Below are 17,894 nucleotides of genomic sequence, written 5' to 3'. Positions count from 1 at the left end.
GCATAGCAAAACCAGAAGCCTGAGCAGAATTTCAGGAGATTCTGGATGCTATCCTGACAAATTGAAAGCAGAATGTAGAAAAAAGAAGATAAAACGGCATGCAATGAAGGATCCAAAGGTAAAAACAAAACAAAACAAACAAACAAACAAAAAAAAAAAAACAATAACAACAGCAACAGCAAACAACTAACTGAATAAATAAGAAAAATTCCCAAAAAATATTTTATGGTGCCTTTCAATTGGTGAGAATAGGCATGCATCAGTTTTGGTCTTTAGAATATTACAACTCTGGCACATGCCTTTGTTATAACTGGTGTATGAAAAAGCAAGAATTTTGTTTTGAAAAATATAAGCCCTTTTTTAACCTACTTTTGCATGAATCTAACCAGTAAAATATGCTTGCTTTTACTTTTAAGGGTATTTGTAAGCTTTAAGTTAAAAGCCCCATTTAAATTATTTGTTGATTGCTTGTTTTGGCCCATTAGGAATTTGACTATTGTAATGATCCAATTCCTATATAGTTGGCTAATACTTCTAAGTTTATTTGAAAAAACAAACAAAAAATACAAGGACACAACCACAACAACAAAATCTTGGTTTAAACCAATTAGGATTTTGGATTCTTCTTTAGCGATGAAATCTTTAAAACAGGATGACCCTTATTTTAAAAGAAAACCTGTAAACATTTCTGTGAAAGCCCAGTTTCAACATTCAACTTTTAAGGACACACATAGTATATGCGGTAGTTCCTGTTTTTTTCTGGCCGCAGGTTTAAGAGATATAATGCAGCTGCTCATTTTCTTTCAAAGGCTGAATAAATGGGCAGTTTAAAAACCATGGGTGGCATCAGATGCTCGGCTGTGAGCAACAGCATGTTCATTCATGAAAAATTTTACATCTCTACTTAGGACATATGATTTTAAAAATACCTCTACAAGTCAGACTTTATTTCTCACTCCTTAGTTAAAATGTGGTGACCTTGCTGCTCTCTGGAGGTATTTGACAGAAAATTGTAATTCCTATAATTCCTACAACAATGGCAAATTATTGGCAGACACATTATATAAAAATAACGAAGTTTTCCTATAAAAGTACTGAAAATGATGTGTGTAGGTTACATGCTTTAGATTAAATGCCATAAGGAATCTGAAACTTCCTTTGTAATAAATAAATAACAAAAAAAAACAAGACTTTTATTTTGCACATGATCCATGAGCTTTATTTTGAAAGGCTAAACAAATCACATTTTAATACTTAGTTTAAGTTCATTAGTAAAGTACAACAGAGTAGAGCAAAAAGTAAACCAATAAAAAGAATGAGGCCTTTATTTTGAAGAGTATGTGTGAGATATATTTGGCTGGACAAAAACGATCCCTCTTAGATAGCTTTGTTATCTCAGAACTGTTTAGACAACAATAAAAAAAACATAAAATATTGAAGGTATTATTTTCAAGAGTTTCTGTAAACCTTATTTTGAAAGTAATTGTTTAGTTCCATTAGGTAGTCAAAACCTATGATCCAACATATCCAACTGAGTATCTTGATTTGTAGGTTTGGTTGACATAGTGATTCCAGCCTTTTCTTGAAAGCAGACGTGGGAGGGAGGACCCAGTAAGTCAGTTTCTCTTCTAGAGACAAGTCAAATGACAGAAAATCCAAAGGTCTGAACAAGTGGCTGCTGTTAGCCATAGTCAGGCTGTTGGACAGGAAAATTTAGAGTGTGGTGCTTATTCATTGTACACTGTGATTTATATATTCCTACTTTGATTTTTGTAAACAAATATGCAATAAATATACATTTCTAATCCCAGGTGAAATAACATTAGTCTATGGGTGGAATTTAATTAACTCTGCACTCTGGAGGATTGGACAGTTTGCCATGCTATGCTATGCTCTCTATTAATTTCTGTTGGACACTAATAAGTAAATACAGGTCCTTCTCAAAATATTAGCATATTGTGATAAAGTTCATTATTTTCCATAATGTCATGATGAAAATTTAACATTCATATATTTTAGATTCATTGCACACTAACTGAAATATTTCAGGTCTTTCATTGTCTTAATACGGATGATTTTGGCATACAGCTCATGAAAACCCAAAATTCCTATCTCACAAAATTAGCATATCATTAAAAGGGTCTCTAAACGAGCTATGAACCTAATCATCTGAATCAACGAGTTAACTCTAAACACCTGCAAAAGATTCCTGAGGCCTTTAAAACTCCCAGCCTGGTTCATCACTCAAAACCCCAATCATGGAGGCAGTCTTACGACTACCGACCCGACTGCTGTCCAGAAGGCCACTATTGACACCCTCAAGCAAGAGGGTAAGACACAGAAAGAAATTTCTGAACGAATAGGCTGTTCCCAGAGTGCTGTATCAAGGCACCTCAGTGGGAAGTCTGTGGGAAGGAAAAAGTGTGGCAGAAAACGCTGCACAACGAGAAGAGGTGACCGGACCCTGAGGAAGATTGTGGAGAAGGGCCGATTCCAGACCTTGGGGGACCTGCGGAAGCAGTGGACTGAGTCTGGAGTAGAAACATCCAGAGCCACCGTGCACAGGCGTATGCAGGAAATGGGCTACAGGTGCCGCATTCCCCAGGTCAAGCCACTTTTGAACCAGAAACAGCGGCAGAAGCGCCTGACCTGGGCTACAGAGAAGCAGCACTGGACTGTTGCTCAGTGGTCCAAAGTACTTTTTTGGATGAAAGCAAATTCTGCATGTCATTCGGAAATCAAGGTGCCAGAGTCTGGAGGAAGACTGCGGAGAAGGAAATGCCAAAATGCCAGAAGTCCAGTGTCAAGTACCCACAGTCAGGGATGGTCTGGGGTGCCGTGTCAGCTGCTGGTGTTGGTCCACTGTGTTTTATCAAGGGCAGGGTCAATGCAGCTAGCTATCAGGAGATTTTGGAGCACTTCATGCTTCCATCTGCTGAAAAGCTTTATGGAGATGAAGATTTCATTTTTCAGCACGACCTGGCACCTGCTCACAGTGCCAAAACCACTGGTAAATGGTTTACTGACCACGGTATCGCTGTGCTCAATTGGCCTGCCAACTCTCCTGACCTGAACCCCATAGAGAATCTGTGGGATATTGTGAAGAGAACGTTGAGAGACTCAAGACCCAACACTCTGGATGAGCTAAAGGCCGCTATCGAAGCATCCTGGGCCTCCATAAGACCTCAGCAGTGCCACAGGCTGATTGCCTCCATGCCACGCTGCATTGAAGCAGTCATTTCTGCAAAAGGATTCCCGACCAAGTATTGAGTGCATAACTGTACATGATTATTTGAAAGTTGACGTTTTTTGTATTAAAAACACTTTTCTTTTATTGGTCGGATGAAATATGCTAATTTTGTGAGATAGGAATTTTGGGTTTTCATGAGCTGTATGCCACAATCATCCGTATTAAGACAATAAAAGACCTGAAATATTTCAGTTAGTGTGCAATGAATCTAAAATATATGAATGTTAAATTTTCATCATTACATTATAGAAAATAATGAACTTTATCACAATATGCTAATTTTTTGAGAAGGACCTGTACATTACAACTTGTTCCCTCTGAGCATCCCCTTGATGGTGTCAGTGATTCATCCTTCAAAAGAACTTAAAGTGTGTCTTTATTTCCAGCTATTGAAACAAGATATGCGCTTTCCCACTGGCCATTAGGTAAACATGAATTTCTCTTTCGGACAATTTAGCTGTCAGTTGGCCTTCGTACAAGCTGTCAAATCCTATTTGCTTCTGTCAGGACTCATTCTTTAAGGAATGTTTGTGGCCCAGGTTTTTGCAGTCACTCTCTGTCATATGGATCAGTATCTGTTTCCATGGACCCACAGAGGGCAAATAAGGGGCCCAAGGTGGCTTCTAACTACAAAGTAGACAGCTTTCACTAACTTCCCCCACCTTTCCAGACAGATTCTATTTGTAGCTCCAATCCTTGTGGCCTAAACGACTTTGATCCTGGTTTGACCTTCTTCTATGATTCAAACTTACAATTATTTAGTGCTGGATACCACACAATCTGCTTTCAAAAACCTATTTCTTCTGACTGCCCACTGTTGTGGAATTGTCTTATCAAAGTTGGTAGAAGTTGACTCATAACAAGAGAAAATCCGGACTTTGTCTTTATAAGTTTTATTCAAAGGCATTCAGCGTTTGAATGACTCTGTCACTGAGGTTAGTCAGTGAAACAGAGCCCCGATCAACAGTTACACACAGTATTTATACCAAACATGACAGTGTTATCTCAACTTCAAAGAGTCTGTGTTTTATGACCCCAGACCCTTCTCGGGTTCAGAGGTGACAAAGTTATCTAGGAACCCATCTGTCCTTCCCAACACATCATCCTAACAAATGGGTATTAACCATTAAACTTCTGAAAATGGCTTTTACAGCTTCCTCCCCTAACACAGATGCTCAGAGGAGTGAGGTAACCCAAAGGTCATACACTTTGGAACGCTTACTGCAAGAATTTCCATTACAACTCCTTTCTTCTGATTACAAGATAATCACAACTAAAGGAACATTCTGCAAAACCAACACCCCTCTCAGCTAACAGATAATCCAAAGCCATTCTATTTGCAAACTCATCGTTCCAAGAGCCCGCTGTTCCGTAGTCAGAACAGCCAAACATTATCAGCATGATCATAGTAGTCAGGAAAGTGATGAATCTCTCTTCGAATCCGCTGATGAGTATTATTAGCATAATTCCTCAGATTAGCCTTACATTATCTTTGCTGTACCTTTTCCCAAATGAACACAAGAGTTATAAAAAGACTTGCAATACCAATCATTAGCATCAGAACAGACCATCTTCCATATAGCTGCATCGTGACCTTGAAGTGGAATGTCCTTTCTTCTGGTACTGAAAGCAAACAGTTTTTTCCAAAGAAAACAAATTATAAACACAACTTAAAAAACAAAAAAACAAAAAAAATCCTGCTGCCTCTCCTGAGTGGCTCAAAGCTGCCCTGTTACCAGTCTGGTACAGGTGGGCGGTCGTAGGAAGCTCCTCTAGAAATATATTTAGAAACAGGAACTCTAACCTGCTGGAAGTTAGGCTTCCACAGTCCAACTAAACAACGGTGGAAACGAACACATTTAAATTTGTAATAATACCATAATGATAGATATCAAGCAATAAACATGAAAGTTAGATAAAAGCATCTGAGATTTCCTCCTCAGAGTCAGCTTCGCTGTCAAAGTGGGAGAAAAGAATTTGGCTGACCCTCGCTGTCCAGGCAAAGGAGCGCCTAGTAGCCACCAAATGTTAAGAAATTAAGGAGAATAAGCATCAAGGCGCATGTTTGACCGTCTCTCTGTTGCAGACGTTGCCAGTCCATCATCCAGAGAAAGGTTATGTGCAATGTGTAGAGGTCTTCCCTGTATGTTTTCTATGTGTCTCTCAATGTGGTGTGTGTGCAGTGAGGCAAATGACCTTATGATTTCTAACTTTCAGGCAATGCAATGGCCTTAAGTAGATTCTGAAATAACGTTTCACTGCTCAAGGGATTATTGTGCCCTTGTAAGAACAGTGTTTTTCAACCACCTCGTCAATCACTCGCCAGTGATCAGCTTACAGTTCTTTGTCTTGTGGTGGTCCACTGTCCTCACACCTTTCAGGCTGTGGATGATCCAGTTGGAAGATGACTTGTGTCCTGGAAGCCAGATGAAGCTGGAGGAGCTGGAACTTTCCTGCAGCTTTCCTGGGTGACTAGTAGGATCTGATATGGGCCATTCCAGCGCCTGGACTTCCAGTGTTTTCTCCTAGATTCTCTGACCAGAATCCAGTCACCAGCAATAAAGGACTGGAGGGTGGAAGTGGCTGTTTCTGATAATGCAGCCTTCACCGTCTGTGAAACTTGAGAAAACACAGTGGACAGGTTTTGACAGTAAAACAACACCCTATCTTCACACAAAGATGTGGAAGAAAATGATCTTGGCAATATCCCCATGTCCAAATTAGGAGACCTGCCACACAGCACTTCAAAAGGACTGCGATTTGCCTGTGTCCTTTGTCTCAATCTCATATAAGTGAGAACAAAGCCTTCACAACACTTGGCTAATTTTCAATTCAAAGTCCCATTCTCAAGCCTAAGTGCTTAACTACATGAACTTCATCAAAACATCCAACCAAATCAAAAGAATTGATCTTCTGACTTCACCTGGTATACTAGCAGTGACCACCAGCTAAATATTCTGAATATCAAAAATGTGACATATGATGTTTGAGGAAGGCCTGATTACAGATCATTATTTCATAGTGTTGCAAATATGAATCTGAGAATATTATTTAATATTTAATATTAATATTTTAATATTTTATCAAATAATATTTCGGTCTGTTAAGGATTGTCCTGTGAATACCAGCCCAATAAGGCGATGGTATTAGGACAGAATAGAAAGGTGTGAGACGAGCTCTGGCATTATTGAACAGCATAAACTCTGCACATATATGGAATGAATTCACACAATTTCTTAAAATACAAGAATTTATTAACAAAAGTAAGTCAACTCAAAGTCAAACATATTTCAATCAACAAACTCTTTACTATGCTAAAACAATTCAACTAAACTACCAAGCAGAATTAAAGAATAACGAAGACTAATGGACTATGTACAATATAAACAGGTTGATTAAAGATGATTGAAAATCATGACCAAAAAGAGTGATGCAACATTACCATGCAATGTTTATGTTTGAGAACCAAGGATTATCTTGAAGGATCTGGAAGTGAAGTTGTTAGTCTTGGAACTAACTTAGGAAATAATCAGCAAACGTTTAGACAACCATTCACAATGCAAGATCAGACAAAATATTATTTTAATAAAATAATGTTTTAAATAATGATCTGCTGAATAAAACCAACCTCCTGGATGACTAATTCTCAACAGTGTCTAATTAACTGCCTTTATTTATTAAAATAATATTTGAAGAAATATTATTGAGTATTTTGGAAAAGAGCCAAATCTTTCTGGAGAAATGGGGCTTTATGGTGTTTACTTAGGTATCAAATCTAGTAAATGATGTTCAGGGACGATTATTCACTAGCTTGAAAACCAACAACCTTTCTGTTGACTAGCCTTAATGCTAGCACACACGTATTCTTACCGGCTGGCCGTTGGGCTAACAACGAAGCTAATAGCTTAGCACCAGAATCAACACATACCTTTAAAATACCAGGTTAATCAAAGGGTTAAAATGCATAAGCGCGGACGGCGCGTTATGAGCAATGTTCTGGTTAAAACCACCCTTTAAAAAAAGTTTATCTTAGCTTTAAAGCATACAAAGAACACGGAACCGGCGCGTGCCGTAGCTAGCCCACTAGCACTAAAGGTAGCCAGGTTCCACAAAACAAAACTTCATAAAATGAAAACGTTTAGATCATTTCCATCCTAAACCTAAAATCTGTTAATCTGCCCAAACCTAACCTCAGAGCGTAGCGAGGATATGTTGTCTAAGGGCAATGAAGTTCGATGAAACGTCCACAGTCAAACAAGCGGTTGGCTTTCAGCTAACGTCTGCGTTCGCTCTGTGAAAAATAGCGTTAGCTCCGGAAAGCTGGCGGCTCGGCTGGGGATCTCTGCGACACAGTTTTGCTTCTGTGGGGCCTCGGAGAGAAAATGTAAGCAACTCTTACACCTTAATTTCCCCGTTCATGAATGAAAATACCGGATACACAGAGAGTATTTCATTCTACTTAACTTTGCATATGATCGATGATCGTATGGCTTTGGATCCAGTTGAATTTATGTCTTTTTGCCAGCAAAAGACATCAGCGTGCTTTCCTCTCCTATCCGGTCCCTATGGAAGGCCACGTGGAAGAGGAAGACTTGTGGAAAGGTGGGGGCTTATATGCGGCAGTGTCCTTGCGGGAAGTCCGCAGTTACCCCCTTTGCTGGCTGTGCTTTTATTTGGGTAATGGCGCCACAGGAAGTCCGCAGTTACCCCCATTCCTGGCTGTGCTGGAAGAAGGTTAATGCACTTTATTTTGAAAAGTTCCAGGAAAGTATGTACCGGAGTTTTAGTGTTGAAACCCATGGCTGTGGTCCCAACAATAGTTTCAGAATACCCAAAGAGAATTTCAAAAATGGTCTAATCTGTGGAGATGTAAAATTTCACAAAAGAATCAACACCATATCTTTCAGACAGGTTTTCAGAATGTGGTCTTAGGGAGCTATGCACCATTTATATAAACACAGTACAATGTCTCTCTCGCATTGTCACTAAGTCCTCACTGGAGGTATGAGCTACCCTTTTTCCCATGAGTGCTAAAACCTTTGGAACCCCATGTTACTATATTCTGACATTCCCCTCTCCTGGCGCAGGGTCCAACCCATGCGACAATCCAGCGAATGTTTGTACAAAAATGTTCTAGTAACCAAGATCACATTACATAGAATCAAAGAAATGAATTCTGACATAACTATGTGTCACTATGAATTTAACGAAAGCAACATAAAGAAAATCCAGATATTTGGGGCCTGCCATAGCAATGCATAGGACAGCAGTGCATTGAGAAGCAATGCACTGCCTCCCATGCAATGCATGGCAGGCACCTATTACTATTCACCTGGTCAAAACCTATCTCCGTTAATGCGGCCCGAACCGCAGCGCACACCCCCACGATATATACATCAAAACGTCCGGCTCGGTCCCGGGAGGTGTGCTATTACTTTTATTGGTGTTTCGAGTTACCGTGGCGACGTAATTAACGAAAAACCACCCCCCCAAAATCCCCATAGGAATGAATAGAGTCAGGGGTGGAGGAATCCTCAAAATTCACTGTTTTTGAGGCTCTGCTGTATCGCCATACTTTTGCCTAGAAACACAGTTTGACTTTCAGTTTGTAGAAAAATCCGCCGGCTTTTTGGAAGTGAAAACGGTTTGTTGATAACTGCTGCGGTTTCTCTAAAATTACACTCCAAGCGACACAAAGTTTGCAAGAAAATCGCACTCTGCAGATGGCAGTTTAACTAGAGTGTACAAAGGGGATTTTTTCTGGATTTTTAACTGGCACTCACGGCCACAGATTTCGCTCTAAAGTCACAATTTACGGTCAGTTTGTAGGGCCGGGCCTCTGCTTTCACACAATAACTTCAACATTGTTCTAGGTCTCATAGTTTTCTGTCAAAACCCCCTCGATCGCCAAGAGTCAGCAGATTTCTGTAGGCCTTCTCCCATGTATTTTCAATGACAGTTTGACCAGTAATCCATGAGTGACACCATGTCTTTCCATCCTATTTTATACTGTAAATGACATAGAGCTATGAAAATCTCCATGATTGGGGACGAGGGATGGCTTTCGCCCACAGTTTAACAATTATTCAAATACCATGTACGGTTTCCGAGATATTAGACTTTGTTCGGGAGCATGTTCAGGCGTTTTTGTCTTTTTTGCCATTTTCCCTCTCTTTTCACCCAGTGTTGTGTCTTTATTATTATATTTTCACTAATAAAGGATGAATATTAATGTTCCCCTGTCCGTTCTGATAAAAACGGTCCAAGAATGACATCGATCGCCCCTACGGTTTCCGAGTTATGGCCAGTCGTTCGGGAGCATGCGCCTCCATGTTATAAAGCCAGGCCAGGGGCAGACAGAGTGAGGTGCTGCGTGAGTGAGAAACAGCAGGTGTCAAGTTACACTGACGCTCTTTGCTGATTGGCTGATTCATTCCTCACTGTTCTATTTATAGCTCTGTGTATCTCCTACTGTATATGTCTGGATGTGATTCTGTCTTTCTTTCTGCCTCTCTGTGTCTCACACACAGACACACACACACCCACACACACACCGACACACACATGCATGGATTACTATCTTTCTGAGGACTTTGCATTGACTTTCATTGATTTTCATTCATTTCTATGGCTTAAACCTGACCCGACCCCTAAGCATTTGACCATCTTCATAGGAGACACGTACATGGCGGCCATGTTGTGTGGGGAACTTAAACAGCATGTACTGCTGTTCCAACAGCTAGACAACAGTGATTAACCCTAAAGGGCAATTTCTTTCATCAACCCTCCATGCTTACTAATGATTATTTAAAGCTTATAATAACATGCACAATGGTTTTAGAATAGCAAGCATGTTCTATATAATTAATGGAACTAACCCAGACCTGAAAGGACAACTATACTGGACTTTCAAAATAAGACAAAAATGCTCTGCAAAATAAAAGCCTTTAAACAATAGATGATTGCAGGAGTGGGCTTCACACTACTGTTGGAGCTCCCCCAGTGATGGGAATAGGACCATGTTGGCCTTTTAAAATAAAGCCTACTGAAACTTTCAAAATAAAAGCCTCAACCCCCCATAGTTACTATGGATTTTGTGAGCTCACAAGAGCATAGAAAATGATTTTTAAATAGCAAGCAAGTTCTATTTAACCAATGCAACTAACCCAGACCTGAAAGTACAGCCATGCTGGACTTTCAAAATAAGACAAAACATGCTCTACAAAATAAAAGCCTTTGCATTTTAAACAATAGATCATTTCAGGACTGAGCTTCACACTAATGTTGGAGCTCACCCAGTGTTGCCCATTTAAAATAAGGCTTACTGAAAATTTCAAAATAAAAGCCTCAGTCTTCCATAGTCACTAGTAATATTTTAAGCTGATAATATCATAGACAATGAAATAAATAAAAAAATAGCAAGCTCTGGTTGGAGCAAAACGCACCAAGAGGCAGGCCCCGTCTAAATTTCTTCCAAAATTTTCTAGTTTTAACTGCAATTCAGTTCCATTAACAACAAAAAGCAAACTTCAGTTGTGCAGTTCATCAATGTCTCACTTAGAAATTAGTCACATATCATCCTGATTTGTCTTGTATGAAAATGAGTATTAAATTGATGGACATCTAATGTAATTTAGATGCATAACCCTACAAATTGAATCTAATAAATAATTCCCACCAAGTATAAAGTCATGACTCAAATTCTGTATCAAAAATGTATTCCTTACTTTTGGCATATCTTGAACTGTCAGCTAGCTTAATGGCCCCAGGGAAAACTTTCAATCTAATAAATCACCAATGATTCTGCATGCAAAACAAATTCTTCAAACTAGTTTAAACTATTTCATTAACCTTTTAATAGTAAAACAAATAAATCTAAATGTCATGCTACATCCTTAATTATTATACAAAAAAACATGTTTTTAAGGCAACAATCACTACAAGCATTTTGATTCTATTGTCTCTTAAACAGTGTTAAAACTCAGGAAGGGAGGTGCTGAGCGTTACCATGAAAACAAAGGCATGAACCAACCTGGTAGGTGGGCGGAGACAGGCAGAACCAACCTCTGATTGACAGCCTATGGGCGGACCCACAGTTTCTTCATTCCAACCCATCTTAGTGAACCTTAAACTGCAAAACTGTTAACATGCACCTACCTCAGAAACAAGCTGCTTCTTAACTCTCCTGAAAACTCAAAGTTTTAATCAATCTGGGATTTGGAAACATTATTCTAAACATGGATTATTGTTTCATGCAACATATAAACAAACATTCATTCCAACAAAACAAAGACAAAACATCAAAGACAGACAAATGGCCAAATTTAAAGCTTCAAGAATTAAAAGACATTTTTAACAATCTCTTTGCAAAATATGTTTTCTCAGCCATATCTTTTAATGCTATAATTGATCAATTTTGTCATGACAATCGTCAGGATCCTTTTTAAGATGAGTGCACATAGTCCAAAATGATTTAAAACTATTTAGAAGCACAGCAACAGTGTTCATTAACATGGCTCAATTTGATTGCAGCTGCATTCAAGAATTTCAGGTTAAATGCAAAGAAGTATTTTAAGTCGGCGTTGACATTTTTATGCAGTGTTAAATTTAACCAGAAATGAAGCTAAGAAGCTTGACTCCAAACTGGACTTTGTTCCAACATAGTGTTTCAAAAGGAAAACAAACATTTTCTTTAATTTGTGCTGTTTAAATTTTGAGAGTTGGGGAGAACTTATTACTAGAACCTCTCTTTTACAATCCAAATGCTAATAAATGTTCCCATATTTTATGATTTAGTAATCTGAAATTACCTTTATAAAAATCCTAACCTTGGTTCCAAAACAAAACTCTTAAACCCCAATCTGTGTTTCCCAAAGTAGACATTTTGAGCATTATTGCATTTAAAGCCACCAAATGACTGGAACCCATCATTGGCTTAGATCTGTTTTAATAGGTAATCGGTTTACCTTTAATTAAGTATTACAATTTTATGGACCCAAAATCTATGGCTCACGGGCTTCAGGAGTCCAGGAACCACAGGTTAAGTACTACTGCATTGAACAATGATGCTAGCTTTCTGCAGAGATTGAAGAGAGGATTGGCTAAATATTCCCAGACCTGTTGGTGTATTATTTCTGCTTGGACAATAATCAGATTTTAAAATCACTAGTTCACAGCCCCTAATTTACCTCAGATCATATTTGCTCCTAACCCAGCTCATAAGAAGCTTCCGACAAACATTATACTAAAAAGCCAAAAACAAAACAAAAACACAGGTCTGTTTTAAAATAAAGAAAAAGCATGCTTAAAAACTTGGTACTGTGGTGGAAAATAACTCCACGGTTCTGGAGGCCTTTTCATGCAGAGTCTTTTAGGGAACATGAGATTAGTTTAATTTTGTGTGGTACCACTGTCCAATCAGAATCTTTCTTACCTTCAAAAATAACCCAATTTTTCCCATTCTCATTTTAAAGGTTTGTTTTACCAAGGAAAATGTGTTTAACAAAACCAATTACTTTCAAAAGTTTTAAAACTTTTAGCTGGTGATATCTTAGAAAACAATAAGTGTTTTAATATTCCTATGCAACACAGAACTGATTAGGTGTCCTTTCCTTCTCCAAAGGGAGAAAAAAGAAACTGCAGAACCAAGCCTTTCATAGTTTTTTGACAGGACTTGATATAAGGTACAGTGTAAATCAACACGCTGCATGAATCAGAAGAGGGAAGAAAAAACCTAATATAACCTCTTCCCAGCAGCTGCTGTGAAAAAACAATGAATTTGTACCTTCCATAAGCGTCAGTTAGCACTTGCAGACAAAAACTGCATCCCACTGTAAGTACTGTGTCAGAGACTGTATGTAGACCATCTGCAGTAAAACTAAGCTGTTTTCATGAGGTCTCTACCCATTAGATTTATGGGATACAAACTCTGACAACAGAAAATAATACCTGAAGGAGAAGCCCATCAGGTGTTACGCATGCGCTGGGTTTTAAAAATGCTCCTTCATGAGATCTGTCCTGAGAATGACATAGAAAACACATGGTTACTGCTGAGTTTTGGAGATGTTGTAACTTCCTCTGCTTTTTAATAACTTTTAATAACTAGAATAATTGACCCTGAATATTCCACGAGAAAAGAGAACTTGTTTCTCTAAAAGAATTAACTGTAAAGTATCAAATAAGCTAAGTTATCACCCTTTTAAAGATACTTTTCTAACCCTAAAATAATATTTTAACCCGCTATATCTGTCAACGTCAAGCAAGCGTCACATGAGCAGCGGTTAATAAGCGTTCTTCGTTGCAGAAAATAGGAAAAGATTTATGCAAATGTGTGTGTTTGTACGTTACCCCCATCAGTTTCTTAATCGCTCCAGAGTCAGACTGTCACACAGTCCTCTATTAGTCCAAAAAACAACCCAGGCCCTTCCCAGGTGTGTTGGTGGGACATTCACTCCTTTGTCCACTTTAACTTCTCCAGGAGGGAGAAAGAAGAAACTTTGCTCCGGCCTGTTTCTCTTCTGCCCGCATAAGATGTGCTTTCAATATAAATCCGTTGCATTCACTCCTCTGGCTCTGGCAAACAGCATGGATCGTTGTCCATCTCAGTGGGTTTGGGGCCTGACTTCTTCTGAGTTTCGTTTTGGTGGAAACTCACACTGTGATTTGCAACAAGCAGGCAGGCAGGCAGGAAGGCAGATCCTCTCTTTTTCTGGCCATGCTGAAGAAGCGTCTCTGATGGAGTAGGGAAGGGCAGGTTTCTAAAGTCCAGACTCAAAAATGCAGATGTTGCACTCAAATCCCATATATGTGTGTGTGTGTGTGTGTGTGAGAGAGAGGCAGAAGAAAAAGTTTAGTATAGGTTCAGATTTTGCACAAAGAAATATTATCAGTCAGTCAGTCAGTTGTCCACCTGCCTGTCACTTCCTTTCATAACATGCACTATACTCCTTTCTAAAACAACTTTCTTTTCGAATCTCTAATGTCTCTTTTCACTTTTACCTTCTTTTCCGACTGATGGCAATATTTAAGACAAACGAAACTTCCTGCAGGAAAGTTTTAACTCTTTAACTCCTTAATTGATGCACTCTGTGCTTTTTAATCTTTTTCTTATTCTTTATTTTATTTTTCCATCTCCATCCATCAACTGTTTTACTTTAAACTATTTAAACAATTGTTTTTAACTATTTAACTTATTTACACTCAAACTTCCACACTGTGAAAAACCAAACTTATCTTCTAAATTAAAGCACATTTAACACAATCATCCCCACTTTTTCCTTTAATTATTTTATAAATCACAGAATCTGGAGAAGGAGGCACCCCTGATGCCTCAAGGTTCCGGAACCATTTTTTATTACCCGTTCAGCGGCACGTCTGCCTTTTCTCCTTTATGAGGTGTAGAAAATTGCTAAAAACCACCCGCAAAACCCTGTATTTTGCTTTATCTTATTGTTACCAATAAGAACCTCCCTGTTATTCCTTAACAGGGTGACCGGGCCCTCAGCTGATGTCCTCCCCCTCGCAACTCCGGAACCTAATTAATTAGTTAGGAGATGATGGTTAATGTGTAATAAAAAAAAATAATATACATTATATCATACAGAGCAACTTCTCACCCAGATATATTTGTAGACAAATAGTTCGGATCCAATCGGCCAGAAGCCGCAGGGGGGCATCAGGACTCCCCTCCATCATATGGAGGTGGACTGAGGACAATGTCTCAGGCTGGCCAGGCGTCCTTGTCCCCCTCCTGCGGTTTCCTCTGGCACGTTAGATCCTGTTCGTGACGCTACAATTGTTGTGGAATTTTCTTATCAAAGTGGATAGAAGTTTACTCATAACAAGAGAAAATCCAGACTTTGTCTTTATAAGTTTTATTCAAAGGCATTCAGCGTTTGAATGACTCTGTCACCAAGCAAGTCAGTTAAGCAGAGCCACGAACACCATTTACAAACAGTATTTATACTAAACATGACAGTGTTATCTCAACATCAAAGAGTCTGTGTTTTATGGCCCAGACCCTCCTTGAGTTCAGAGGTGACAAAGTTATCTAGGAACAGACCTAATTGCCCTTCCTGACATCACCCTAAAAAACGGGTCTTAACCATTAAACTTCTGATAATGGCTTTTTCAGCTTCCTCCTCTAACACAGATGTTCTGAGGAGTGAGGTAACCTAAAGGTCATACACTTTGGAACACTTAAAAAAAGGAATTTCCATCACAGTGGGCAAACACTTTTTTACAGCACTATATTTGTATATATTTTGTCATCATCTGTACATCATGAAGTGGTAATGCCATTTGAAAAGCCAATTGCTCATCATTACTTGAAAAGAAATAGCTCAGATAACTTATGGCTGCAGCATGGCTCATAAAGTCAGCCCCTGTCATTAACAGAACAGCAGCTGACCATGAAAACATGTGACATCACCTCCTCCTCTGTTGTGGTCATACCCCAGCTGTTCGTGTTGCTACGGCCCATGATTAAATGTGCTGCTGCACATACAGGAATAGAAGAGCAACCCACTTTGTTGTGCAAAAACAACAATGGCAAATCATGACGAGAGGAGAGAGTTCACCCCTCCCAGCAACGTAAAAAGAAAAACTACAGTATAAGCTTCTAGATCAGGGAAAAAAACATGACTAAACCTATAGATATTTAATAATCCGGTGACAGTCACGTGCATGGTTACTTAAGAAACACAACTGTGAGCTGTAACAAACATCAGTATTATTGTCCTCTTCTGCAATAAGCTGTGACTGCTGAATAAATATCCCTGCTGTGGGAATCTTTGAACCAGGGAGATGCAGAACAAGATAGCAGTGATTAGATTTAGACACAATCTGCAGCAGGTCCAGAGAACCACAGGCACTGCTTACAGGGCTGATTAATGCAGGTCAACAAAAGGGCTGTGCACTGGACAAGACACTGTGAAGGACTCAGTGTCTTATAAAAGTATTCACATCCCATGTTTATAATTGGGGATGATGTGCTCAAGGTGATTAGCAGTGTTTTGCACTTTTTTTACATTTAGGGTGAAACATTTAGTTTTGGTCTTCCCTGACCAGAGCATCTTCTTCCATATGTTTGCTGTGTCCATTACATGGGTTTTGGCAACCTGCAAGCAGGTTCTCTTGTAGCAGTGGCATTTCTATGCCAATTTTTCATATAGGTTAAATTTGAGGAGTGTGTGACTAATAGTAGTCCTGCTAACAGACTTTCTGTTCTGCTGTGCTGTGTAACTCTGCAGCTCCTCCAAAGTTGCAGTTGGGCCTCTTGGCTGCTTCTTGTGATTAATGCTATCCTTGCCCTGACTGTCAGTTTAGGGTGATGGCCATGTCTTGGTAGGTTTGTGGTTGTACCAGAGTCTTTGTGGGAGTATCAGAGTGAAGGATAGATAAATTCATATATATGCCACATTTTTCTGATAAAAAAATAAATCTTTATAGTGTTGATCTATCACATATAATCCCTATAAAACACACTAAAGTAAGTTGTTATAATATCACAATATATAAGAGAGATCAGGGGGAACGAATATGTCTGACAGGCACTGTATTAGCTGGTGAGCTTGGACCTGAAAATCACCAATCACAAAGTCAGGACAGCTTGGGTCTGTAAATAGATCACTCTCACCTTCACTTTGGCAACGTATGACAGATTAATATCAGAGCGAAATGCAAGGTTATAGAGTTGTGGGGGGACAAACCCAAGAGTTTTACCCCAAATAAATGAGAGGGAGGCCTCCATTACTTGGTTAAAATTTAACTACCTCAGATTTTTACCAGCAGTTTACCTTTTAGTTATGGTCTTATCTTCATTTAAAGGGTCACAAGAAGACAGATGGAAGTTATAATGATTGTCATCCTTCAATAACTCACTATCCCTCATCTTCTCCCTTAAAACTCCCAGTCTGAGTGCAGCACATGCCTAATAAGCACTGTATAACAGTGAGCTCAGTAACTCCTGAAAACCAACAATGACACAGCTCAGTGACTTACGTTAGTCTTCTAAAACACCTTACCATTACAGCTGAGGCTCACTAAGGCATTGGTCTACTCTCGTTCTTTCTCTTCTGTTTGATGTTTTTTATCAGCCTGTGAAAACAGCACATCAAAGGTGAGAAAAGTTTTAAAAAAAAACGTTTGAGGTAAAAACAGGTGTGTGGGGGAAATCTTAACTATGACTGGCCTAATCCACCTCAGCTGCAGGTCTCTGATTATTTTCTCAAACAGGAAAATGGTTGGGAAGTCCCTGATTGCTGGTCTGGTGGTCCTTCTGGTGGCTGCGGTAAGCCTGTTTTTGGGGGTCTTCATGGGATTAGGGAGGAAAAACATGCCTCCCCCTTCAGACCACTTCTACTCAAAGGCTGCCGTGGCTGCTGATGCTGGAAGGTGCTCAGAAGTGGGGAGGTAAGAGTGAACACTGAACGAATTGTTCTGCGTGTGTGCTTCTTGTCTGGTAAGTGCATTCTTGTGTTTCCAGGGACATTTTGAAGAGAAATGGCTCAGCTGTAGATGCTTCCATTGCTGCCCTGCTATGTGTCGGCCTTTTGAATGCTCACAGCATGGGCATCGGAGGAGGGCTCTACTTTATAATATATAATGCTTCCACTGGTGAGTGTGTATCATAGACCAGAAGATC

The 17,894-nt window shown here is 39.3% G+C and overlaps 1 protein-coding gene across 2 annotated transcripts in view; it reads left to right on the top strand.

Moving 5' to 3' along the window:
* Positions 1–17,894, top strand: part of ggt1a (gamma-glutamyltransferase 1a) — a 51,462-nt gene that overhangs the window by 22,231 nt on the left and 11,337 nt on the right. For both annotated transcript variants that reach the window (XM_047380884.1, XM_047380883.1), the window contains exons 2-3: positions 17,486–17,662; positions 17,736–17,866. In XM_047380884.1, coding sequence (XP_047236840.1) covers positions 17,490–17,662; positions 17,736–17,866 — 304 coding nt within the window. In that variant the 5' untranslated portion in view covers positions 17,486–17,489. The remainder of the gene's footprint in view (positions 1–17,485; positions 17,663–17,735; positions 17,867–17,894) is intronic.

This window comes from Girardinichthys multiradiatus, chromosome 12 (genome assembly GCF_021462225.1).
Source record: "Girardinichthys multiradiatus isolate DD_20200921_A chromosome 12, DD_fGirMul_XY1, whole genome shotgun sequence".
NCBI lineage: Eukaryota > Metazoa > Chordata > Actinopteri > Cyprinodontiformes > Goodeidae > Girardinichthys > Girardinichthys multiradiatus.
Note: the sequence above shows the minus strand (reverse complement) of the source record. Positions and strands in the feature narration are given on the sequence as shown.